Source organism: Pholcus phalangioides, unplaced genomic scaffold, assembly GCF_987345545.1.
Source record: "Pholcus phalangioides strain wild (caught in Gottingen) unplaced genomic scaffold, Ppha-v1.0 ptg000011l_1, whole genome shotgun sequence".
Lineage (NCBI taxonomy): Eukaryota > Metazoa > Arthropoda > Arachnida > Araneae > Pholcidae > Pholcus > Pholcus phalangioides.
Window position 1 is genome coordinate 41,177,386 of NW_028301604.1, and position 25,891 is coordinate 41,203,276.

General features: G+C 37.0%; 1 protein-coding gene across 12 annotated transcripts in view; it reads left to right on the top strand.

Annotated features, from left to right (window-relative positions):
- Oga (O-GlcNAcase) overlaps positions 1-25,891 on the top strand; it is a 338,350-nt gene that overhangs the window by 299,754 nt on the left and 12,705 nt on the right. For all 12 annotated transcript variants that reach the window (XM_089239539.1, XM_089239538.1, XM_089239540.1 and 9 more), the window contains 2 exons: positions 7,664-7,862; positions 10,868-11,030. In XM_089239539.1, the coding sequence (XP_089095665.1) occupies positions 7,664-7,862; positions 10,868-11,030 (362 nt within the window). The remainder of the gene's footprint in view (positions 1-7,663; positions 7,863-10,867; positions 11,031-25,891) is intronic.

Consider the following 25,891-nt stretch of genomic DNA (forward strand, 5'->3'; position numbering starts at 1 on the left):
GATGGCTGCCTGCGCTTATGTTCTTCCAAGGTCCAGTATTCTGGGCTTGGTGCTTGCGCCTCCGTTGCCATATGTAGCTCTGTACCTGTAGAGGTTGGGGTTTCTGGTGTAGCCGTTGAGTTGGTATTGGTTTTGATACGGGGGGGGGGGTCTCTTTTGTTTTTCCTCCTGGCATACTTTCATACATACCTCCCCACAATGGTAGTGCTAACAAGCAGGGCTGCAACTAGTGGGAAGCAGGCATGTCTGGTGCCCCAGGCACAGGACCAGAGGGGGGCCCAAATTTCACCCTCTAACTTCTTTCAACGTTATAGGAGGGGGGGTGCCAAGATGCATACTTGCCCCACTGACCAGCATCTAGTGGTGGTCCTGCTGACAGGGCTCCAGCCGTGGGCCTGGGACGATTCTCATTTTTTGTTTTTCACGCTATAAATTCTCTATGGGGGGGGGTGACAATAGTCGCCTAGGGCCCTGCTACAGATTCTGATGGGCCATGGTAATGATGGCTCACCATTAAAAGTTACGGATCAAGTTGTCCGGTGAAATAAGAATGGTAAAATAACTCTGGAACCAAGAGTAAATGTGGGGCAGTTTCTTTAAATACGGTTTGGTAAACAGTGTTGTGTGGCTTTGTACTTACAAAATCAGGTTTCTCCCAAGTTAACCTAGGCAAAAACCCTGTAATCTTAAACTCATCTATATGAGTTTGAAAAAAATTTAAAAAAAAATCATCCAGGGCGTCAGGGCTGGATCCCTAAAGGCCTACCCTTCAGGGGGCCCATAGTCCGAGCACCTCAGAATTGATTCAGAAATCAAAATTTCCTACATAAAGCTCAAAACGAGTACTTACAGGTTCAAAGCATAAAAGACTTTTTGTAAGAAATCTTACCCAGGGACCTCCCGAAAGATCTGAATTCAAAAGCCAGGTTCGATGATGATGAGTCGGAATTATTTTTTTTGTGGGGGAAGAATATGTAATTTTGCCACTCTCTTCACTGTAAAAATTTATGATGTAGAAACTGTATTTCTGATGTAGAAACTGAAAATTTAGAAACTGTATTCCCCTAGAATTTGCCGCCCCCATTCAAGATTGAAATCTTTGATAACTGCCCTCTTCACAAGTTCCGGCCCTGGCTACCGAAGCACCTGGATATTGGCCGGGATTCTGGAAACAGAGTCGCAACTGGGATAAGGGAAGCATGTGAGGACCAGAAGGGATGCAGTTTTTCCCCTTTTATCTCCTTCAACATGACAAGGGTACCAAAGTGGTGTTCACCTTCGCTGATCCAGCATGTTGTTGTGGCCCTGGCTGGAAATATTTAAAATTTCTAAGAGTGCTGCGAACATAAATAGTGTGGGATTCCCTGATTTATATATAAGAAAATTTATATTCATGGTATTATAGAATGCAATGGTGCCGACTCAGGGGCTGTCGAATTTTTGAAAATTTCCATTTATTTCTTCTTTTTTTAGGTTATTTTTATTTTACTATTATTTATTCGATTTCTATATTTAACTCCTAGTTATACAGTATTTTGTTATGAAGGTTAAAAAAATATTTCGGCCCCCAAACTTGTTAACCATCTTATTTATTGTTTTGCTTTTTTTCCTCCTTTTCTGTTCTCTCATATCCCCTTTCCCTCAAGGGTCACACTCATCAAAGGAAGAGATTCTCTTGAATGTTTTGGGAGAGTGCAAGCAAAAAAAAAGGAATCCCCTTCCCCCAAGATATCGTCTCCAGCGATGCCTTCAGGTAGAAACAATTGGCAGCACTCTGGGAGGATGGAATTTGTTATCCAGTGACACGGGTGACTGATTGCACAGAACAAGATTGCTGATTGAGATACTAAAAAGAAAAGTAATAGAATAAAATTTCGAGCGGATTGTTTCTACTAAACACTATTTAGAACAATTTTTTGTCATAATTTTTTTTAGCTAAGTAATAATTCTTAAATAAGCTAGCTAAACATATTCACCCAAATTTTCGGGGGGGGGGGGCTGGGGTTCAAACCCTACTGGTGCACTACACTGTTAGTTGGCCTAAGTTGATTTTGGTGGTTCCCAACTTTGAGGTGCAAATCTTAGCTGATCTCGCTAAAAATCTTACCACGGCGAACAACGGGCCTACAATGGTATAAATATTCAATCATTACAATTCACTCACAATTTGAAATTTAGATGGGAGCACTGAAAAATCAGACAACACTAGATATATACTCAGACTGTTAGGTACCCACACTTGGTTCCAGACTCTGCTATGAAGCTGGGATATCCTAGTAGCACAATGACATAGTACAATATCTGGACCATATCGTTATGTATCAAAATGTCAGGAATATCAAATGTCATAACTATGATATAGAAAGATCTCGTCCTATATGGTGCAAATTATTTATGATATTAATTGATCAGGTCTTTAATTTTTCAGTCGAATATGTATTTGATTCCATGTGAATTATCTTTACTTTGAAGAACAACAACTTGAGACAATAAATTATTTTAATATAGTTTGAAATACATAGATCCATCTTAGGAGACATAGATCTATGTCCTGGATCTCACATAGATCTATATTGTGAGTCTGATATAGATCTATATGTGAACATGACATAGATCTATGTCGTGAACCTGACAAAGATATATATCAGATACACAATATGCTGATATATCAACATATTGTGTGCCTTCAAATAAAAATTTGGAGAAAATTTAAAGTCGAGTGCACAATTTTTTGTTTAAATGGAAATTAAAAACGTTTGAGTAAACGATTGTTCACATGAAATTTTGATTTTAATAGGATAAATTATCTTAATATATCAAAATTATTTCATCAATTATAATCGAATCCTTATTGTGTGTGTTATACATTGTAAATGTTGGTATTTTAGGAGGAGAAAAAGAACTTATCCACCGTAACTTTAATTGCCACTTTATAATTGCACATAATTTTTAATTTAGAAAAATTTGCTCTTGTTGTGTATATGTGTTTTTCTTAAAATTATTTATTAATATTATTTCTTTTAGATGTTTTGTTAATTTTTTACCATATTTTGAGAATTTTAAATTTCTTGTGTTGCATATATTTTTTAATTTTGTTCTATTATATAAATTAATTTCAAATAAATAATTAATATATCACACAATACATCCATTTTAATACATTAATTTGTCTTTATGTTGTGTTTTTTGTATTATATAATTTCCTTAATTGTAATATAATTTTTTCAATTATCTGCCTCTAGATGATGTGTCTCATATCTTTCTTTTTTAATTTTTGTGTATACATGAAAATGAATAAGTAAAAAACTATTACTTGTTAATTAATAATATTATAGCAGCCTGTAACCATATGTTGCTGCTGTTTTGAGATTTAAGAATCAGTAATGTTATGTTAGTCTTAGTGCTGTGTTTTGAGTAATTTTTTTGTAATTAAAATTTTTTTCTTGATTTTAATTTTATGAAATATGATTTAAAATTACAATAGTTTTTAATTTTTGATTTCAAGATTTCCCTAGTGATATTTTTATGGAAGAGGAGAATGGGAGGGGGCCATTTTGAATAAGGTTTCAGTTATATGATTTTTGCATTCATACGACATAAATGAGATATAAATGAAGTTTTGTTGTATAGGACCTGAGTCCCCCCCCCCCTCAACATTTTCATTAACTTTATGACTATGTCTGGGCACCTCAAATGCATAAGAGGATCTTATTATTATTAGACCTGGTGCAAAGATTTCTGAGACGTGTAAACTGTAAGTCCAGCCATATAGGAAACCACCTTGAAATGTCTCATGATGATCTTGAGGCCTTGGGTATCTCAAAATATATTCTGGTACTACTGAAACTGGGGTTCACCCTCATAGATAGCCAAGTATGTAAAAATGATAAATTAGCAATTCAAAATGTATTTATTAATTTTACTCAAATGACCCGCAATATTATTCTGTGGTGATGGTTTTCAATTTAAAGTTCAGAGGACGTGGCAAATCCAATGAACATACAATTTATTTGAATTGATAGGAAAAAGTTCTAAAATGCATACGGTAATTATTTGATTTCAGATTATCTATTTCTGCATGATGGTTTAAATTTTGAAGGAATTGACAATTAAATGGCCCATACCTCCTCCTCTCAAACAGGTCATGGCCCTCCGCTTTGTCTCAATGAAGGTGCAGGTGATCGAAAAAGACGTGGGCCATACTGGAAAAAATGGCCCATACCAGAACTGCCCTTAGGGGTGTGTGACAGGTGCTGTCGTACAGCACCCAATGCTTTATGGGGCCCCGAACCAACACCACCTATAGAAGGCAGGTGGTGTTGCTTGAACTCACCGTAAATGATTGGAGGCTTTCACCAATTCTAAAATTATTTTTTATATTAATTCTGAGTTGTCATCAATTTTGCAATTTTTCTCTACCATTGATTTTGAATTTGTCTCAGTTCTGGAATATTTCCCTTTCATCAATTCTTAATTTTCATTGGTGGTGCTGGAATTATTTCTTTAAATTATTTTTTGATTCATCACCTAAAAATTTCATTAGTTTCTCCCAATATTTAAATTCAACTTCAGTGCTGAATTTTCATCAGTTTTTGTGTTAATTTACATTCAATCGAATGCTTACTTTTTTGTATAGATATTTCTCAGCATTCCTATATATTCTGGAATAATGGATGCTGATTTATCCTCCCCAAAAAATTTGTTACAAATTCTACAAAATATATAAAATGGAGGCGAAGAGAGTCCTATAAACATTTTTGGAATTGTTGAGATGAATCTTGCCCCATTCTTATTTGCTCACCGGGCCACGCTCCTGGTAATGGCGGCCTGGCAACACATGGGGAAGAGGTTAGTGCAGAGAGGGCTGTACCACTGCAGACCGGCATGAATCAGGTTACCCTTATGTCTTTTATCCGGGAAGATCCATTTTCCGTCACTTTTTTTGGTTTACAACAGAATTTCACAATTTTTAGCTGCATATTTTCTCGATTACTCAAATAACATATTTGAGGAATTAAAAAAAAGCTGGTTAATGTATGTGCACGGAATTCTAATCAGTAATATACATTTTATAAATTATTGTCAAGAAAGCGTAAGACACATGTTTTGTATGGCATCACATACAAATACCTAACATGAATTTTGAGCTAAGGCTTGGTCAGAAAGTTAGACAAAACAAAATATTCAAGGATGTCACTCTCCTCTGTCCATACGAAGGTTTTTAACAGCTGGCTGATGCAAAGATGAATTTCAGGAATGAGAAAAAACTCAACTGCCCTTGTACGGTCCTGTTCAGTGCACACAAGCTCTAAGGAAAGATTGAGATATTGGTTGCCTTTGTAGTCTAGTGGTCTAGGACGCTCACCTGAAAAGTGAGAGGACGTGGGTTGGATTCCCTGCAAGCAGAACTGAAATTTCTTTTTCCTGAAATTTATCTTCACATCAGCCAGCTGTTTCAAACCTTATAAAATGAAATATGTAATCAAATTAACACTTCTTACTTGGGCGATTTTCAGCTATATAATAGTGAAACTTTTATCCTTTCTTGTATGTGTGTTATTCTATCATAGTCATCTCGTTTTTGTTTTATATTTTTTGCCAACTTGAATTGGACAGAGAAAAGGCGGGAAGAATACAGAACACAAGTCTTCTCCCCCAACGTCGTTTTCAGAATTTAACAACGGATTCCACTTTCAGTAACTTTCTGCAGCTGAAGAACAAGTTTTAAATTCTAGTCAGACCATCATGGCCCCCACATTCTATTCCCCTAGGCTTGGATGTTGTGCGGGCCCCTCAGTCAGACTTTTCATGGGTCTTTGTATAGTTGATTTATAGCATGAAAAAGTCAAAAAATGATGAGAATTGTCCCAGGCCTAGGGGCCATGCAGACTATAGGTGGATATAGTCTGAGGGGGCACGAGGATGTAAATGTATGCACACACATACATTAGATCAGTTGGCTCCACCTTTGACTGGGGGAGGGGCAAACCCCCAGCATGAGTGGAGATGCCTCATATATTTGCCCATGTGTAAGACGAGGTTGAAATGAGGTCTCAGAAACCCTCCCCCTAATCTTCAGATGAATGAAGTAATTTAAATGAGAATTATCATAAACTTTAATTTTTTTTTTTACGATCAAATGCAACTACTACCTTGACCTCAGCAACTTGCAACTAAAAAATAATTTACTCTCTCGCTAGGGGACAGTGTTATTTTGGTGTCCCAGGCCCCATAGTTTTTAACGAAAAAGATTAAATTCAGCACCCTTTCTGCTCCAATGCTGAAGTCACCAGACTCCCTGAACTGCCTTAGTTGTGACCATGGGTGTGACTCTCTGCTTCTTCTCAAATTCACCATGTGTGTGCACATGCTACCAATAAAATACAATCTATCTCCGCCAAACAGAATCCAATCCGAACCCACAATATATGCAAAAAATTGATATAATATGCAACAGATATCCACAACTAGATACCTGCTCAACTTGTTGCCCAGAATATATTATATTCTAGCAGACTCTTGCAATGTTGATTCCATGGCAAAAGAATGAATTCAGATCCCAACTGGTCCAGCAGACCCGCCTGGAGCATTATGGGACATTCTACTTGAAAGCGGGACATATAGTCTCCGGTGAATTATTATATAAGATTATTATTATATTATATTATTATATTATATTATTATTATTATATCTAAGAAATTTAATTATTTTGCAAAGCAAGCACACTTCGAGCAACACCAATCATTTTTGACTTCCGGCATCCTTGCAGGATACATATTTCAATTTTCAGTATGAACTTTGAGGATTTCCTATTTGATGGTAGATGCAGAAGGAAAAGAAATTATACATTTTAAAAAAGACCATTTTATACTTTTTTTTTCTCCTAATGCTATAAGTACATGCTTATTTTGTTCAGTAGTTATTTCGGCTTACGTCATATTAGAAGCTAACAGGGCTCCTTCCCATGGTTCCAAGATTGATCCGTTATTTATAATTTTGGTGTTATAAAGGTGCTGGACTCCATGGTGTGGGGGGGCCGACATATTCAGAATGGTTCATGTTCAGAAAAATTAAAACCATTTCACCAACAAGCAGAGCTGATAAGAGAGGTATCTACACTCATTTTTAACTATTTTCAAACATAACCCAAGTTTAAAGTTAATGTCTTTATCCATGTGAGAAATTATAATATTTTATTTTGCTTGTTTTTTTTTTTTTTTTTTGCAAAACTATAAATCCTTCATTTTGTTACAATAGAATATTTCTAGGGTAAAATCCTTGAGTCCTGTTCTGCATCTTTTTATTTATTCAACATTCAAACTGCAGAAAATCAAGCTACAGTTGGGGAGAGAGAAGGAAAAGAAGTAACAGCACTAAAAATAGAACAAGTAGAAATAAAGAACATCTAAAAAAATAGAACAAGTAGAAATAAAGAACATCTAAAAAAATAGAACAAGTAGAAATAAAGAACATCTAAAAAAATACTCCAGATGAATATAAAAGTATTGAAAATGCATAAAGTAAATGAATAATAATAGACAATGTGTTTGTTTTTGTGGATTGAATATTTTTTGATTTCTCTGAATGGGCTAACTTTAAACAGTCACATCATGTATTGTCTCTGCTCTCTTTTTAATAGTTGAATTTTCTTTCCTTATTCAGACTTGTGGGCAATTTTGTTTGTTTAAGTTCTGAATTCTGTTTTGTTGTGGAAGATGAAGATGGAATTTGTGGCTATGCTTTGGCTGCATTGGATGCTCTTCAATTAAAAAAAAAATCTGAATTATGCTGGCTTCCTGAACTATTAACCAAATATCCTGCCCCTAAGAAAGGAAGTGGTGAAATGCTGACTCCAGCTGAGGTTTGTTTTTCACCTTATTTTGAATTTTTACTCATTTTGTCAGAACCTTTCTAAGTTAACACACAGTAGACTCCAAATACAAAATCTAAGCCACAACAGGCCATTACACAGTAAAATGGCTGGGGGGGGGGGGAAGAGGACTGAGGAAGGACAAGATATAAAGATGCCTTCAATAAATATGGATTAATGTAACTCAAAATTAAAGAATCATAACAAAGAACTAAAAAACAGTAAAAATGTCCATAAAAAATGTGGTCATTCAATGTGCATGGATGCTTTCTGGATTTCTCCTACTATTAATTATGGTCAGGATTGCATCGGAATCAGTACAGTCAACCCTCTGCTTATGAACTTAAATGTTTTCCTGAAGTCTGTAAACCGAATCATCCGCTAACCAAAATAGTCTTTCCTATAGGAATCAATGTAAAATGAACCAATCTGTTCATGGTAATTCCAAAGATTTCTAGTGTGAACTTTTACAACTGCTCCTTTGTATAACCAATGATTATTGGTGAACCAACACTGAAAAAATTACCATAATTCACAAGACATGAAATGCCAACAGAATAAAAATGACACCAGGACATAGACTGTCCTGGTGACAGTCCTGAATCCGGTTTTGTGAATATGTATAATTTATAATCTCGATGTCAAAGCCTCAAAATTTCTGCTTCCAACATTTGGTCACAAAATGCACTCCAAGCCAAATTTATGGTTCTTTAAGACTGCTATCAAGCTTTGTAACTAAGAACTATGCAATGTTGGATGATGAAATAATGTTTCCAGAAATTACTGACTGTTAGTTCAATGTCAGATATTATTGCAAAACATCTTTGAAAAAGTTCTTTTGTTCAGAGCTTCATAAAGTTTGAAATGACCTACTGATTAATTTTGATTAATATGCGTTTTTTGGGATTAAAACCATTTTGCCAGTTGGTAAACCAAGATTAATTCATAAACCAAATCATTTTTTGTTGATCGTAAACCGAATTGTTTGCAAACTGAGACTTTACTGCATTTAAACATGCTGGAAAGGTATTGATTATTTTTATTACTAAATTTACTTCATCGTGAAAATATTTTTCTTTCTCAACAAAAAGAAAATTAAAAGAAGTATAATAGTGTAATCATTAATTATATAATATAATGTAATTACATACACCTACTATATAATGTTATTATACAACAACTCTAATGTAATTGTTTAGTAATTAATGTAATTATATATTATTATTATACACTGAAGAGCCAAAAAAACTGGTACACCTGCCTAATATCGTGTAGGGCCCCCGCGAGCCCGCAGAAGTGCCGCAACACGACGTGGCATGGACTCGACCAATGTCTGAAGTAGTGCTGGAGGTAATTGACACCATGAATCCTGCAGGGCTGTCCATAAATCCGTAGGAGTAAGAGGGGTGTGGAGATCTCTTCTGAACAGCACTTTGCAAGGCATCCCAGATATGTTCAATAATGTTCATGTCTGGGGATTTAGGTGGCCAGCGGAAGTGTCTAAAGTCAGAAGAGTGTTCCTGGAGCCACTTTGTAGCAATTCTGGACGTGTGGGGTGTCGCATTGTCCTGCTGAAATTGTCCAAGTCCGTCGGAATGCGCAATGGACATGAATGGATGCAGGTGATCATGCTTACGTACCTGTTACCTGTCAGAGTCGTATCTAGACGTATCAGGGGTCCCATATCACGCCAACTGCACACGCCCCATACCATCACAGAGCCTCCACCAGCTTGAACAGTCCCCTGTTGACATGTAGGGTCCATGGATTCATGAGGTTGTCTCCATACCCGTATACGTCCATCAGCTCGAAGCAATTGGAACCGAGACTCGTCAGACCAGGCAACGTGTTTCCAGTCCTCAACAGTCCAATGTCGGTGTTGACGGGCCCAGGCGAGGCGTAAAGCTTTGTTTCGTGCAGTCATCAAGGGTACACGAGTGAGCCTTCGGCTCCGAAAGCCCATATTGATGATGTTTCGTTGAATGGTTCGCACGCTGACACTTGTTGATGGCCCAGCATTGAAATCTGCAGCAATTTGTGGAAGGGTTACACGTCTGTCACGTTTAATGACTCCCGTCAGTCGTCGTTGGTCCCGTTCTTGCATGATCTTTTTCCGGCTGCAGCGATGTCGTAGATTTAATTTTTTACCGGATTCCAGATATTCACAGTACACTCGTGAAATGGACGTACGTGAAAATCCAAATTTCATCGCTACCTCGGAGATGCTATGTCCCATCTCTCGTGCGCCAACTATAACACCACGTTCAAACTCACTTAAATCTCGATAACCTGCCATTGTAGCAGCAGTAACCGATCTAACAACTGTGCCAGACACTTGTTGTGTTATATAGGCGTTGCCGACCGCAGCACCGTACTCTGATTGGTTCCATATCTCTTTATTTGCATACGCATGCCTGTACCAGTTTTTTTGGCTCTTCAGTTTATGTATTATTACATGATTATTTTACACATTTAGGAACATAAGTACTCTTCAAAACAAAAAATCATGATCAATATACAAATGTTCAAAATTAACTATCATCTTCGGAATTTGAAATAACCAGTAGTTGAGGTAATTTTATTTGTGTGCAGTTCCTAAAATTGATGATTCTTGAGCCAGTACAAACATACTAGCTCAGTGATAAGTTGCTGAAACATTGCTATCCAGATGAAAATTGCATTTAAAAAAAATGAAAGTTTTTGCAAATGACTTTTTAAAGCCAGTTGCACATTTCAATAATTGTAAGTTTTAGCACACAGGGATTGTAGAAAAAGTTCATTTTTAAATTTTTTTTATGCATACAACCTCTCAAAAATTAAGACATTTTAGGAAATTTCATGTCATTTGAAAGCTTTGTAATTGAAAGTACAGTATATACTTCTGAAATCAATTGTTGCAGAGATAGCCAAACAATTTGAAACAGCCTGTATATTTTATAAATACATATTTTCTTGATTACTCATTATTTCTAACAGTTTTTTTTTTCATGTTTCAGGAAATCATTGCATCTTTTCATACTCAGAACATAGTTGGCCCTCCAGATATTGTGTATCAGCACCACCCTTCTACTTTGCGAATGAATATCCTGTCAACAGTGAATGATCCAAGTGTGCCTAAGAGGATGCTTACTTGCATACTTTCCACATTAAAAGCTAATGGTATGTCCCTTGTTCTGTATAGTATTGAATGTTTAATATTTTTGGGGGAGTTATCACTGTTTAAACTTTGTTTTACATTAGTGTTTTCAATTTCTAAGGGTAATAAATTTAACAAAGGCCTTTCTTTGTGTGTCAGTTGCCAACCGCCCATAGACAAGTTGTATCCCTGCAGTCACATTATTTTTATGCTACGTAAATGCAGTGAGTGTGTCATCTCTCTCTTGTCCGAAGACGTTACTGGTCTTCATACTACTACCACCACCAAGTATCATGCATGGGTGGGCCTAAATATTTTGTGGCCTGGTGCAAAAATAGCATTTTGTCCCTCTGAAACCTGTCTAACTATTCCTTCATTGTCCGTGTGCACCATGGTATGCATTGGCACCCGAGAATGACTGCCAAACTACTGTTTCGTGGAAATAAAAAGCCATTCAGCAATAAATTTAGACAATACTGCACAGCAAAAAAATTGCCAGTGTGCCCCTAGGACCACTGGCCTACAATATCGAAGAACAAAAAAAACAAACTGGGACTGTCCCAGAAAATACAGGACAAAATGTGGGACATATGGTCACCTCATTCAGAGTGATTAATTTTTAGAAATTTGTAAAATCACCCCCCTGCCAGCAGTGAGCTCTAGATCAGCCCATGCTTAAGTGTGTATGTGTTGAAACGTTCAAGAAATCTGGAAATGTACATCTAGTTTATGTGAGGCAGAGTTCAAAATAATAATAAATAAATGAGTATTCCCGCCCCCCAAATCCAATCATACTGGTTAAACACTAAATTTATCTTCTTTTTTTTTATTCTCCCCATCCCGTAAAGAACGCACTGCATCGGCAGCGCCAGATTAAAACGTTTGATGGCCCCAAGCACATGGATGGTTTTGGTGCCCCCATCTCTAAAAGTATATACAGTCAAATACAGATATAGCAAAAATCTTGTTTTAACGAACACGTTCCATATACGTTTACATAGGAACAATGCAAAAAAACTGGAATTCCTTTTATAACGAAGTGATTTCTCAGGTTTCTTGGAGTTCATTATAACGGGATTGTTCATTATAACGGAATGATGGCTCTAGACCAGGCCAGTGTTTCCCAATTTGGGCAATGGAATGGTCCAGGGGGACGATAGAACCCACTGGTTTAACATAAAATCCTATGCATTCGCTTGAGTGGAAGGAGGGTGCGATGAGAGGAAAAAAATTTCTGAAGAAGGGGACGATGGAACAAAAGGTTTGGGAAACTATGCTCTAGGCTATGTAGCCTATGCAAAAGCGAAAAAATTTTTTTTTTTAATGTTCTTACGCAAAATATTAAAGTATGAGCGGACTGGACTGAATAATTTGCAGAGAAACTCTTGATTTTTTTTTTCACGTGATCTTCACGCATTCCCAAGAGACCCTTAAGATCTGTCCAGGAAGTTTTTTAGTGTTAGTAGGCATCGAAGAACCGAGATTCAAACCCAGACTCACACAATCAGAGGCTAGCTCCCTAACCACTGGACTGCCAGGCGACAATTTTCGATGCAGTTCATCTGCCTTGGAACACAGCAGTGAGTTTCTGGGATTAGTTAACCTGTGCAAATTACATGCCAGAGAGGTGCCGAAACTGTCTCGAATGGGTAATAATGATTAACTGCCTTGGAACACAGCAGTGAGTTTCCGGGGTTAGTTAACCTGTGCAAATTACATGCCAGAGAGGTGCCGAAACTGTCTCGCATGGGTAATAATGATTAACTATGCGATAAAACCCCTGAAATCATGCAGCCGATCCACTAATGACTCAAAGATTTGAGCATTTTTAAGTTCACGTCTTTATTATGTAGAACTTGGCTTATACTCTTAAATTCATTCTTGTATTAATTTAGTATTTATCATATTGATTGGGAATGATAATGATTTGTTTTATCAATGCGTGGGTCTCGCTCAGACATAACCCAAGGACCTCGTGACAAGTAGATCTGTTTAAAATTGGCAAAAGTTAGTATGCAAATTATTAGGCAGGAATTTTTAGCTGATAGATAGGGCCTGCAGAAAAATCAGTTTGTCAAAGGGCCCCAATGATGCTGTTAAAAAGGCTCAAGCTAACTTTATAGAAATTACACGAAATCTCATTCCAAGAACTCAACATTAATGTGATCTCTAGTTTGCAATATTATCAGTTTTTCTGTATTTGTGCCATCCCTTCTGATGAATATCTTCAACTATACAATCAATCGAAAATTTCAAAATTTTCTGCCGAATGCTTGATACTGGGAAAAAAATTGTACATAAAAAAACATTTTGACACCTTTTTGTCAAAATGCCCTTTTCTCTTGTTGCCGTTAGCACGTGCTTATTTTGCTTAATGAGGCTTTTCGAATAGACATCATAATCATCATCAGCATTACTTTTAGGGACAACCACAGGATGATCCCCATAGAAATCAGTATAAAATTGCAGATTTTACCATAGAAATGCGTAAATTTGGTGGGGTTTTCCACCATATCAATTATTTTAAAAATTGAATTCTGCAATTATTTTAAAAATGAAAATATTGAGTTCGCTTGGAGAAACAGAGCCCAGAAAATTTAGTACAAAATAATTAGTCGGATCATAACATTGATTTTAAACTTTATAACATTGCATTGATATTCATGCAATAACATTGATTTTCAACTTTTTATTTATATCTTTCCAAGTGCGAAAATGAAAATTAATGTCTCCATATTGTCTTATAATATACAACTGCATCAATACATATAGTTTAGGATCATCAACAACAACCATTTTCAATCCACTGCTGGATGAATCTCCTCTAAATTTTTCCATTCTGCTCTGTCTGATGCTTTAGCCATCCAGTTGACTCCAGCCGCTTTCCTTATATCCTCAATCCATCTTGCATGGGGATGCCTTTTCGGACATTTAACACCATAGGGGTACCAATCTAGAATACTGGTGGTCCATCTGTTGTCCTGTCTTCTTGCAATATGTCCAGCCCATTTCCATTTCAAGCATTTAATTCTTTCCATGATATCATATACCTTTGTGTGGTTCATTATCCAAGTGATTTGTTTTCTGTCTCTCCTTGTGATGCCTAGCATACATCTTTCCATGCTCCTTTGTGTTGTCTGTAGCCTTTGTATCGTCTTGCTTGTGAGTGTCCATGTTTCAGCTCCATAAGTCAGTGCTTTTAGCACACACTGGTTAAAAACTTTTAATTTCAGGCATAATGGAATGTGACTCTTCAGAATTAGTTTTTGCCAAAAGTGCTCCATCCGATCCTGATCCTTCTGTTTATTTCATTAATGATTCTGTTGTCCATGGTAATTTCTTGTCCCAGGTATGCATAGCTTTCTACTTCTATCTCCATGTTGTTGACCAGGATTGTCCTCTTCAATGCAAATGGGCTGAACATAACTTTAGTCTTTTGCAGATTCATTTTCAAGCCCACCTGAAAATGAATCTTCTGCAAAATGAATACTTGCCTTCGCCAATCCTTGTATCATTTCTTCTAGTTCGTCTGGATTACTACTGATAACAATGATGTAGTCTGCAAAATGCAATTGGTTTAGAAATTCTCAATTTATTTTGATTCCTTTTTATTCCAATCCAGTTTTCTGAATACTACTTCTAAAACAGCAGTAAAAAGTTTTGGTGAGATAGTATCACCCTGTCTGACTCCTTTTCCAAGTTTAATCTTTGCCTTTCCTTTATCCAAACAAATCGTTGCAATTGCCTTGTCATATATTTTCTTGATGATATTGATGTAAGTCTTCTCTACCCCAATTACATCTAGAGCTTTAACAACAGCAGATGTGAAGACAGAGTCAGACGCTTTTTCAAAATCATTGAAGGCCATATACAATGGTAGTTCGTATTCCTTGTGTCTCTCTATGAGTTCCCTGATTGTTTGGATGTGATCAGGGCTGCAACTAGATGCTTGGTCACCCGGGGCAAGTGCATGTTGCTTCACAAAACAACTAAATAGATAAAGAGAAATTTATTCACACAGAGGTGTTACAACCTTGTCGAGCGCGGGAAGAAGAACCAATAATTTTTTTTCTTCCTCCACGCACGCGCGCGCTTTCTCGTGACGATCGCAGCGCCACAGTACCCCCCCCCCCTCCAGGGCGGATCGCACAAACTAATTATTGACAACAAAAGAAAGAAAAAAATATATATACACATATAAGGACGGGATTATGAATGCATTTATACAATGAGACGATTCGGGGGACGACTTACTCTGCCGTAACGGGTCACAATGGGTTCACTGTTTGTACTGTCACTGCTAGTGGCAATGTGCGCTGGTTTCACTCGTGCAATGTTCACACATACGTTTCTTCCTTTGCATTTGATGGTGATAGTGTTATTGCACCTTGCGACCACTTCATAGGGGCTTTGACAGCGACCCGGAACATTGCAGGTGGTTGCTCTGATGGATTGGGCATCGTTGGTTGCTCCGATGGATTGGACATCGTTGGTTGCTCCGATGGATTGGACATCGTTGGTTGCTCCGATGGATTGGACATCGTTATCGTTGGCTGCCGGGTCACCAAACTGTTGCTTCACAAAACAACTAAATAGATAAAGAGAAATTTATTCACACAGAGGTGTTACAACCTTGTCGAGCGCGGGAAGAAGAACCAATAATTTCTTTTCTTCCTCCACGGACGCGCACGCTTTCTCGTGACGATTGCATCGCCACATGCACATTTTGGCTCCCCCTTGTAATGTTGAAGGTAAGTTTTGAGAATGAAATTTTCCCCCTCTGGTGCAGAGCCTGGGACACGAGACCCGCCTGCTCCCTCCTAGTTGCAGCCCTGGATGTGATCCATTGTACTAAATCCAAGTTTTGTTCATTGTGGTGACATCTTGTTCATTCTCAGTGGTGTTATATAGCAAATCAAATCAGTTCTTCAGCTCTAACTGGAATTTATATCTATGTTCTTAAAGCTTTACCATATCGATGCCAGTTTTTCTATTTTGATAAGTTTCGCTCTTTACATTCCAGTGTTAAGCCATATTCTACATCTAACCAGTCGATGATCACTTCCTGTCTTGAATTTGTTGTGAATACTGCAGTCTTGGATCATATGCTTCTTATTAGATAGGATGTAGTTGATCTCACTAGTTGTTCTAGTTGGGCTTCTCCAGGTCCACTTTCTCTGAGGTTTCTTCTTAAAAAAGTGATGCATAACTGTTTGTTCTCTGTAAATTCGACGAGTCTGTTTCCTCTACCTTAACCCCATGACTTCCAACTGAGCTTTCACTATTTTTTCTCTCTGGTTCTGGCATTGAAGTCACCCATTACTATTTTGATATGATAATGTCCTTTACTATGCAGATCGTTTAAGTCTTCATGAAAGTCTTCTACTCCTTCATAAAAGTAATCTACTTCAGAATAGCTTGTTATTGGTGCATAAGACTTGTATAAACTGTATCCGGTATCAGTGCCCTCTTAACGCATGGGCCGGTGGCCTCAGGAGAAGAGGGGCGTCACAAAAACTAGATCTGGTTGAAATTTTCTAGAATTGACTTAGCCTGGGGGTGCATGATTCTCTTAAGATGCCCCTGTCCATTATCTGCTTGATATTTTCATAACCAGCTTTGCAACTCTATCAGATGTACTATCTAACTCAACTATGGGATTTCTCCACTTTTTATGAATGAGAAATTCTACTCTACTGGTTCTTCCATTATCTCTTCCTCTGTAGTAAAATATGTCCACTGGCAAGTTAGATTTTCTCCTCTTTTTTTCTTCTTATTTCAAAGATGCCTAAGATGTCCCAATTTATTCTTTCCATTTCTTCTTCCAACTCCTGCAAACAATTTTCTGAAGAAAGAGATTGTCCATTATACGTGGCCAAGGTCATCATCTTACGGCAGCCTGGTCCAACCCAGAGATTCTTAGCACCCTCTGTCTTCATGTCTTGCTGGTTGCTGCCGTAACCAGGGACACTCGGACTGCTGGGGACTGAGGGCCTTGGTTTATTGACAGAGTTTGTGTTTATTTTTAGAAGGTTTTGACGTAATCATCCAAACTGGCCAGTGCGGGTTGGAGGAAACCTATCTGCATCCCCTTCTGCACCACAAGAAGGTGCGGATTGGACTTTAAGCCTCTACTCCTAGTTGATTCCTTCAAGTCCTCATAATGAAGCGATTAAAGGGTCTTCTCCTGGTTAACAAGTAAAGACTATTCAACAGCCCATAGTGTAGGATGTTTTGTAATTAATTATGGGCCCATAAATTACATTGAAGAAATTCAGCAGCTTTATTCAAGCATTTTTTGAAGCAAAAACAGGCAGATCAATAACTTGAACTTCAAGGAAAATTTTTAAATACCTACAGCCCATAAAAAAGAAAAAAAATAATTTTTACGTTTCTTTAATTTAGATTTGTTTCTTTCATGAGTCGAGCAGGAAGTCGCCGTATTGGTTACCTTGTATGTCCCTCAAGAAAGAGGGGAAGATTGCGCGAGGTCTGACGAGGTTGCACTGTGAGTGGGCCCAGCAGCTGTTAGGCAATAGGCAGAAAGGTTATTCTATCTTCCATGGCCCCCCACAAGGGGTGGGCTGGCAAGGCTCCAGCCCTGGGGCCCGGGATGATTTTCATTATTTTTTTGTTTTTCAACCTATAAATGCACCATAAAAAGGGACCCGTGAAAGTCTGGTCGGGGGGCCCGCAAAAGATCCCAGCCTAAGGGCCCTACTCCAGGATGTGGGGGCCATGCTATCTTCCACCTTGACCCATGCCCTCACGGCATAGGCCGAGATAGATTTGGAAGTCGGGGGGGGGGACATTCATTATTGCTCGCCCCGAATATCTCCGCCCATGCTTCGCTGTAAACCAGCTTATATCCCCTGTGGTGACAGAGCGGGGGATCAAGGTTAGTCTGACTACCCTAATGTCTTAGACCTTGGGAGCAGTACATGAAAATAAATGGGGCAAATCAGAGGTAATTTTGCACATAATTTTAATGTAGTTCGACCCTCATATAATAAAATGACGGGTGTTTATAAATTGTTGTCAACTAAATTACAAATTGGATAAATTATTAACTTTCGAATGAATAACATGACAAAAAGAATGGTTACAGCATTGTAAAATATAACTCAAAAAATTTCTATCATATTAATAAAGTTTTAATAGTTTCCACATGGCTGTCTTTCATGGCATATAGCACATAGATGCAGAGTTAGATTTCCTTCCAAGTGTTTTTAGCATTTGTAGAATAACAGTTTGGGGGCCGTTCAAGTATTACGTCATCATCAATGGGGGGGGAGGGGGTTTCTGATTTGCTGACTTTTGATGACAAGGGGGGAGGGGGTCAAAAATGGCTAAAAATTTGCTTACGTAATACTTGAACGGCCCCTTGGATCAAAATTCTTCATTTCAGCTCATCAAGTGAGGGGCATAGCAGGGGTTTTGTAGATAATGTCATTGAGCTAGAGATGTAAAATTCTCAACAATAATATATTTAGACGAATATTCTCATCTTGGAGAATATTCGAAATGTTCTCTGTATAAGGACTCAGAGATGCCATTGATGCATTATAATGTGTGAAATACCTGGAGTTTCGGAAAAGGACGCGTAAAAATTTTGTTTACAAGTCCTCTGGGATGCATTCTTTCCTAGTTTTAAGAAAAAAGTTCAGAGAAAAACCTCCCCAACTTTTTCTCTCCGTGTATCATGATCGCATGACCTTGAAAAACTGGTTTCACTACTTTGTAGACTACTGTATTAACATACAGGTGGGTTGTTGAAAAATACGATTAGGAATATCTGGTTGCTTCTCTGAATGAAGTGCCGTGTACAGAAATTTCAAATTTCTGATTTTTTATTACCCTGCAGATTTTCTCCCTTCCGGTTATATACAGGAAATTACGGTATTTTCGCGGCTATCGGCCAGCATTAAAAGACTGCATCTATACGGCGTAAATTTGTCTTGTTCCTACAAATTGCGAATGCTCGTTGTTTTTTTTAAATCGTGAAGGATTGGAACGCCCGTTCAAATTGTAAAACCTTCCAGATATCGTGGGAAAAAACCAAATCTCTAAAAATTAGACTTTGAAGATCCACAGTTTTGTCATCTAGCTGCTATGCAGTAATCACAGTTTTGCATTGCTAAAATCATGGATGTGTAAGCAGAATTGATCATTAGTAAATTTATAAATGTGTGCCTTCAACTGTTAATTAAAGTGGATCCTGCTTATAACGTTTTTCATAAACCGTCATAAAAATGTTGTAAATAGGAAACATTTTAAACTGGAAATCTCAATGAGAATTACTTATTGTTAGAACCACGAAAATAAGTTGTATAAAACATACTAAACAGGAGAAACGTTATAAGCGGGATCAACTGTATATTTGTTTTAGATTTATTACATGTGCAGAATTACATAGGTTAAATTCTCAGTGCTAATGAGCTTCTTTGCAAGTTTTTCCTACTAGTAGACAATGAAAGTAAATGAACCTTTGAATAGAACATGTTTTTAGAAATGAAAAAATTACTTGATTCACATATACCTTCTCTTACCCAGAACATGACCCACCGCTCAGTCTCAATGAAGAAATATCAGCAGGTGATCAAAGACCTGGGGCATGTTGGAAGAAAATTCATAGAGATACCAGTGAATTATGGGGCGCAGGCATAATTTTTTTCAAGATAAATTTTTTTTCAGAGGGACCCACTTTCACTCAAAAAGGACCCAGATTTTTCAAATAACCTGGGACCCAGGTAAATTAAAGTCCGGTGGCATCTCTGAGGACTACTATTATAAATAACTTGAGAATATTCTCCAGTTATTTATAATATTCCTTCAGGAGAAGATTCTCAAGAATATTAATGATAATGTATGTTATAATAAATATTCTTTATAAATAACTAGAAAATATTCTCATGGAGGATAATACTGGAGAATATTCTCTGGAAGGCGACTGTTATTTAACTTGTAGCATGTTTCTTTATTTTCTCTTTTTTTCAATGAAACACATTTTTTCTCTCCCTAGCGAAAAATCACCAATAGTGGAAGATTAGTGATCATATCGAGGAAAAGAGATTATTCTCTTTCTCAATTTTTTTTTTTCCAAATATATTCTTGGTTTCAGAACAGGTTTTCGAGAAGGTTTGCTAAATGGAAATTGGGGGATATATATGAGTTGGTATTCGTAATTACAGTAGCCCGCTCCTCCTCACCTTGAGAAATCTGACTGTACCATTTTTACTTGTTTTTATTGTTATTACCTTTGTAGTTTGTATTTTCATTCTTTCTGTATTATAGTGGTATCAGTTTTAATAGAGAAATTAATATACATGAGTGTATATTTACATAATTATTTAAATTGGTTTTTCTGTACTGGCATATATATCAACATATGTTGTTAACTACACTGGTGTAAGACATTAAGAGAATTTGCAGACTTGGTTGATTATCTCTAGAACTACTGTACCGATTTTAGTTAAATTTGGTATGTACATACATTCATACAATACAAAACAAATAGCCATTCAATAATTGTAATAAACACGCATGATCATGCGTAACACTCGTTGGAGTCGGATCAAATGGATGAGTTCCGATGATAAAGAAGCTACAAAAAGTGGTGCCTTGAAGAAACCTGGCATTGGCCTAGTGTAGAGTGCCAATGGGTACATGAGGTGTGGAATTCTGTTTCTGCCGAAATTATCATCCGATCCTTCAAAAAGTGTTGCATTAGCAATGCGATGGACGGAACTGAAGATGATATCCTCTTTAAAAGTGACAATGGCGATGACCACCTAAATGAGGATAAAAACAAAGACGCCGCACCCCCATGATGATCTGATGGATTACCATGAGCTTGAAGACTCAGAAAAAACGGATTACAAAGTTTGAATCATTTTCTAATGTAAATTTCCGCAAGCTATTAATTTCATTTCGATCATTTCGCATGAAAATATAAGAATTTTTTCACTGAAATGCATGGATTTTTTGGGGGTCAGCTTATACACAGGTTTTCAATTTATTGCGGTTTTGGTGGTCCTGAAGAGGCGGGGGTCTGCTTATACACGAGTATATACGGTATATACATGTTACCGGCAAAGTATGAAATTCAGGCATTCTATACAATGCCTGGTCGTTTCAGGCAAAGTATGAAATACCGGTTTTATTCTATACTTTGCCTAGGCATTCTATAGAATGCCTAAACACAATCCAGGCAAAGTATGAAATATCTTCTCCCAACAAATCTCTTTAGGGGCGGTATAAAATATTACATAAAATTAAAATTTCACAGAATTTTCTTTTTTTCTCGGAAACGTTTCCCTTTAGCTCTCTTGAGAAGGGATTCCTTGGGGGGCGGTGTCGTCAAATTGTATTTTCACACAGTTTTCTTCGATTTTTCCGGGAAACCTTAACGTCTGGCTCTCTGGAGAAGGGATCTGTTTAGGGGCGGTATAAAATATTCAATTTATACGATTACAATTTAACATAATTTTTCTTAGTTTTTTTCTGTAAACTTTGTCTTTGGCTTTCTTGACAAGGGATCTGTGCATGGACGATATAAAATGTCACATTTTCGTCAAATTAAAATTCATTCGTCAAAATCACAACTGAATTTAAGCGGGTAATTTCTTTTTGGAATTTCAAATCGGATACGGACAACAACATTTTATCGCTTTCGGACGTTTTTCGTGGAATACCTTTTATATGTTACTGTAAACAAAACGGCATAAATCTGTAATTACGCATAATCACCGATCAAAACGGATGAAATTATTGTGCATAATAACCGGTGATTATGCATAATCCCCAGATTTATCACAATTACTGTATTTTATACATGGCACCAACCTGTAAATGTTGTCAAAATTAGTGCTCAATGATAACAATTCTGAAAAGTGCCCCGCGACGTAAAAAATTTTGGAACCAGTTTTTTATCACTTTGGTCCCTCCCCACGAAATGAAAGTGATCCCTCTTCGAATGAAATTTCTGGCTATGGGCCTGATGAGACACATAACGTCAATTATTTCACCACTGACATAAGCTCCCAAAGCTGAGGTAAATGATTTCATTGCTATCCAAAGAATTCTCGTAATTTTGGTAGATTGTAAAAACAGTGTCATCAAGTTTTATTGCACATTTAGGCTAACCAAATTTCTTTGAGAAAAATACCGGAACTCAGGATTTTAAATACGGGTAAAATACGAAACATTGCCAATCATCGCCATAAATGACGCCGAATGTAAGCAAAGTTGCCAACTTTTGCAGAAATCACTAAAAAAACGCCAATGGCAGGAAACAAAGCATTACTCTGAGAGAGTTGCAGTGAACAAAAATGGATTCCACGAAGTACATTGTAAAATAATGAAATAAAACGTTTGAATGGGCAAACAATTAAATCAACGTTTAGTATTTGCCGTCTTGCAGTGGAGTAGTTTGGGAGCTAGTGTTTTAATGTGGAAGTGTCGATTCCAAACCCGATTCTCTCGGGCATGGATGTTTATTAACATTAACAAATTCCCTGGACAGATCATACAGGATCTCTTGAACATATTTGAGGATCACTTTATCAAGAAAGTAAAAAAACCATGACGTATGTGAGGTGAATATTCTTATTCATAGTTGTAATTATAGTGATATAATTTATGCGTTGAAAAATAATTTCAATAGTTGATTTTAATAAAGTATAAAACTATAAGCATCTAAAAGTAGGCTTTGTAGATTCTACAATGTGGAACATTCGCGACAAACCACGGCATTCTTGCAAAAAAGTCGGGACAGCCAAAATAAAGTGAAAATATGGGAATGTCCCGGGAAATGCGTGACATGTGTGTCATATGCATAAGGTCACCACAAAACGTTTGCTAAGTATATTTTGCTATTTATCTTTTATTTTCACTGTTCCGAATTTGTTTTTCAAAATGTCCCGTATTTTCGACTAAACTCACTTGACTCACTGAAACTCGCTCAATCTTGACTGAAAACGTGGAGGAAGATCATTTTAATTTCTTACAAATCACTGTACGATTAATTATGATTGTAAACATAAACGTTCATGGAAACAGTTATTTTCCGGATATTATGCTGAGGTGAGCTCGGAAAGAAAAGTCATCACGTCTCCGCCGGGACTTTTCTTTCCGAGCTCACCTCAGCATAATATCCGGAAAATAACTGTTTCCTTGATATCTCTGGCTGAGAAAGAAGCCATCTATATCTCTATAAATGTTCATGTCGCATATTTGTGACGTGTTTCTTTTTTACATAACAAAACCAAGACATTTTTAAAAAAATATCAATAACAATATTTATTTCGTGAAATACATTTTTATTTACTGCAATTTATTGTAGTCCTTCTTCGTACATACCCATCAGCATTTCTTTCCCATCAATTTTAACCATAATTAGCAATTTTTCAACATTTGACAATTTTTTGAGAGATAGAATAGCAATAAGCAGGGTGACCATACATCCCCTATTTCTCGGGACAGTACCAGTTTTTTTCTGTTTTTTTGCTGTCCCGATTTTTTTGCAGAAATGTCCTGAGTTTTCAAATATTTTCAACGAAGTCAACTTGACTTTTTATTCTTCAAATCAACGATTATAATTATCTTTCCAGCTTAGAAATTACATCACGATAATGAGGCTTTTGGAATTGACATCGTAATCATCATCAGCATTGGCATACTCAAAGGAGAGGGGGTTTTGGGGTTCTAACCACCCCCCTCCCCGAGCCATGATTATAGTGTTATTTTACAGGAAAAAAGGTAAAACCCCCTCAGAAGGTAAAAAAATCTCAAACCCCCCCCTTCGAGAAAATTCTGTGTACGTCTATGATCATCAGTATCACTTGGAGGGACAAGCACAGCATGTTTTTCCCATGGAAATCAATTAAAATTGCCTAATTTATTGTAGAAATATGGAAATTTAGTAGAGTTTTCTGCATCATCAATAATTTTAAAAATTGAACTGAATTCTCGATTTTCGAAAAATTTAGTTTGGTTAGAAATATGGAGCGCAGAAAATTAAATATAAAATAACTAGCCGGACCTACTTTTGAGTTAAATATTCATGCAATAACATTGATTTATATCTTCTCAAGCACAAAAATGAGAATTAATATCTCCGTATTGTTTTATAATATCCAATATCATCAATCCATATACTTTAGGATGTTTTGAAATTAATTATGGGCCCATAAATTACACTGAAGAAATTCCTCAGCTTTAATCAAGCTTCAAGAAAATTTTCGAAATATCTAGCACCCATCAAAAAGAAAAAAAAAACCAATTCATTTCCACGTTTCTTTAATTTTGATTTATGTCTTTCATGAGTTGCGCAGGAAGTCGCCATATTGGTTACCATGTAGTATGTCCCTCCAGAAAAAGGGAAATATCACGTGATTCAAAAAGCCTCATTAAGAGACTAAAAACAAGAATATTCATCTCACACATTTGTAGTGTTTTTTTTTTTAATTCACTGCAATTTGAAGTGGCGCTTTATTTCTCGCGATTGGCGAATTTTCTGTGATTTTATCATGAGTTAACGACTTCGTATACTTTTTGGCATCATTTAGCGATAATTGACATTGTCCCGCATTTTCCCGTATTTCGAATCCCAATTTCACGAATTTTTCTGGAGCAAATATGGTCGACCTAACAATAAGCAATTCTTTACTTAGGATCTCTATCTCCCGTATTTCCACCGATAAAATATGGTAAACCAACGTATACCAATTTGTTTTCTGTGACCAACATACCACGGTCACTTTCGCTCGAATAGATGAGTTAACGGGGGCTTCATACATTACATTTTTTGTTCATAAATCCGTAGATAAAAATCTTGGTTACTTCAAGACAAAATGATATCGAATAATCCGCATTTGCAAGTTCCATTTATCAATGATGAAATATTAACAGTAGAAAGACGGAACAGGGGGAGGTGGTCTTTTTGACCCTGCACGCTGTTTAAGCTTACATATCTGTGCTAAGAATAAACCAAACCACCTGGAATTTCTGGACTGTTCCTGAATTAGCATGTTCTTATTGTATACCAAAGATTCCTTTCGTTATCTTTTTTAACAACGAAGCTACGAACGGATATACCTAGAAAGACCGAAGGGGGTCATAGTAACCCTTCCTTATATTCTAGCACGTTATGCGATAAATACTACTATCGTCGTCACAATTGATTTCCAAGTAGGTTATAATCTTTCTGAAAGTCTTTTTTGCATTTGACCTTGTGTGTGACCTTTCTTTTCCTCTCATTCTTATCTGCAAGTGTCGTCAGCAGGTGTGTCCTTTTTGGTTTTTGTCAAGCATTCGTGTCATATTATCCGTTAAATTGTTTATTCTGGGACGTAGAAAATTTGAGTGCATGTGATCTTTTCAAACAGTTAGTTTAGAACATAGCTTCCAGCATAGCATCTCCAGGAGATGCACAGATTAGATGAGAGAAACTCTGGAAGCAGTTATGATGAAAGTGCAGAAGAGCATAGATCTACCCTATGTTGAACTAGTGAAGAAAGTAGCGGTTCTGATGACGAAGATTTAAATCGATATAAAACTATTTCTCGGGTGCGGTAGATCAGCTCGATAAGATACTCGCCCAAAGTACCAAAGGATGTTTAGAGGTGTCGCGAGTTCGATACCCGATTCGTCTTTGTCAGAAAACTTTCCTGACACAGGGGTACAACAGACACGGCGACCTGACCGCAAAAAAAATTGCTACCGCAGGAAGTCCCCCATTGAGGAATTAGTGCACCAACCTCTCGATGAGCATAGAAACAAGCTTGCCATCGGCAATAAATTGTAGGTCCCGGGCTAATTAGCTCTCGTGTGCAGAAAATGACCGTGGTGTGACTCATTATAACTCGTTGAAGCTACAGAAACG